Raw genomic sequence first — 1,305 nt, forward strand, 5'->3', positions numbered from 1 at the left:
TGCCAGGAAGACCCTGCAGGAGAACGCCAAAGAACTGTACCGCCAAGCCCTCTGCCTCCTCCTCCTGCTCAGGGAAGGGGAGCAAACAGAGTCTTTTGACTGAGATGTTCTTCAGCAGCTGAGGTGTCCTCTGCCTGCTCCTCCTCCCCTTCCTGCAGGAGCATGAATAAATTGAGCTGTCAACCTGAGCGCTGTTGTTACTTTAAAACACAGAAGACCAGAAGTTTGTGGACATGCCGCTGCCTCTTACCTGTGAGTCGTCATGGTGAGCACACGGCGACCGTCCACTGGGGAATCGTGAACAGAGTTCATGTGTTTTACTTTGAAAAGTTCTGCTGGAGGATGACTTCATGCCTCTGCACGTCATTTAGCTGGAATGCTTCTTTCTCACTGGTGGAAGCGCTGGCGAGGACTCAGTGCCGTCAGGTTATTTTTACCCATTTGCCAGATGACACCGACTCACCATTATATTTCCAGCCCCAGCTTCTGTGACTCCGCCCAGAGCCCGTCCACGTCTGGTTAACGTGTTGATGATTGGTCAGGTGGTGTGTGAATGTGTCTCCTTAGTGTTGTTGCTGATGTCACTGGTGTCACATGATAGAATGTGAGGAATTGTGGGATACGCTGCATGCTGACTGCAGTGGGTCATGTGACGCTACATCTGATTTATTTTTATGGTTTGAATGTTGAAAGTGGGAGTTTCTATTTGTCCCAGGGTCACCTGAATGCAGCACTCACCTGTTTAAGCGGCACATGGCCGCGCCATACAGTGGGAGGGGTTAAAGAGGCTGCCGTGTCAACCTGTTTGTCATTTGTTTTTCTGAGAAATAAACCATCACCATCATCGTTTCCTGTTTTCTGACACTAACGAACGAGCAACTCCCCATTCACTATTTTGCCCAAAGGAGCATCAGTGGAGCCTCTCTATGACATCACGTGTGTCTCACAGTAGAGTTAATTCTATGTAGATCTGCACATACAGCTGTGTGTGTGTGTGTGTGTGTGTGTGTGAGACATATTAAACACTGACATTAAATACATGAATAAACGAAAACCGTGTGAAACGATCCAGCAGTCAGAGCGAGGACTGTGGGTCTGCTGGCTGCTCCCACAGGTGAGAGACAGGTAGAAGAATAAAGAATCCAGGTAAACGTTAGACATTTCAAAGTGACTCAGGTACTGTGTCCTGATTGGCTGGAAAAGCAGAGAAACACAGATCACACTTCAGCTTTTTAAAACTTTTGAACCCTTTAGATGGTTTTGCTATGCAGATGATATCCAAATGTACCTTCCTCTAAATTTGGA

At 47.4% G+C, this 1,305-nt stretch overlaps 1 protein-coding gene across 1 annotated transcript in view; it reads left to right on the forward strand.

Moving 5' to 3' along the window:
* The window catches only part of rnf168 (ring finger protein 168), a 7,555-nt gene extending 6,706 nt beyond the window's left edge, over positions 1-849 (forward strand). The window contains exon 8 of the mRNA XM_080890188.1: positions 1-849. This exon is cut by the window's left edge and continues 448 nt beyond it. Coding sequence (XP_080746314.1) covers positions 1-122 — 122 coding nt within the window. The 3' untranslated portion in view covers positions 123-849.
* The last annotated feature ends 456 nt before the right edge of the window (positions 850-1,305 follow it).

The sequence above is a fragment of the Rhamphochromis sp. 'chilingali' genome (assembly GCF_963969265.1).
Source record: "Rhamphochromis sp. 'chilingali' genome assembly, chromosome: 8".
Lineage (NCBI taxonomy): Eukaryota > Metazoa > Chordata > Actinopteri > Cichliformes > Cichlidae > Rhamphochromis > Rhamphochromis sp. 'chilingali'.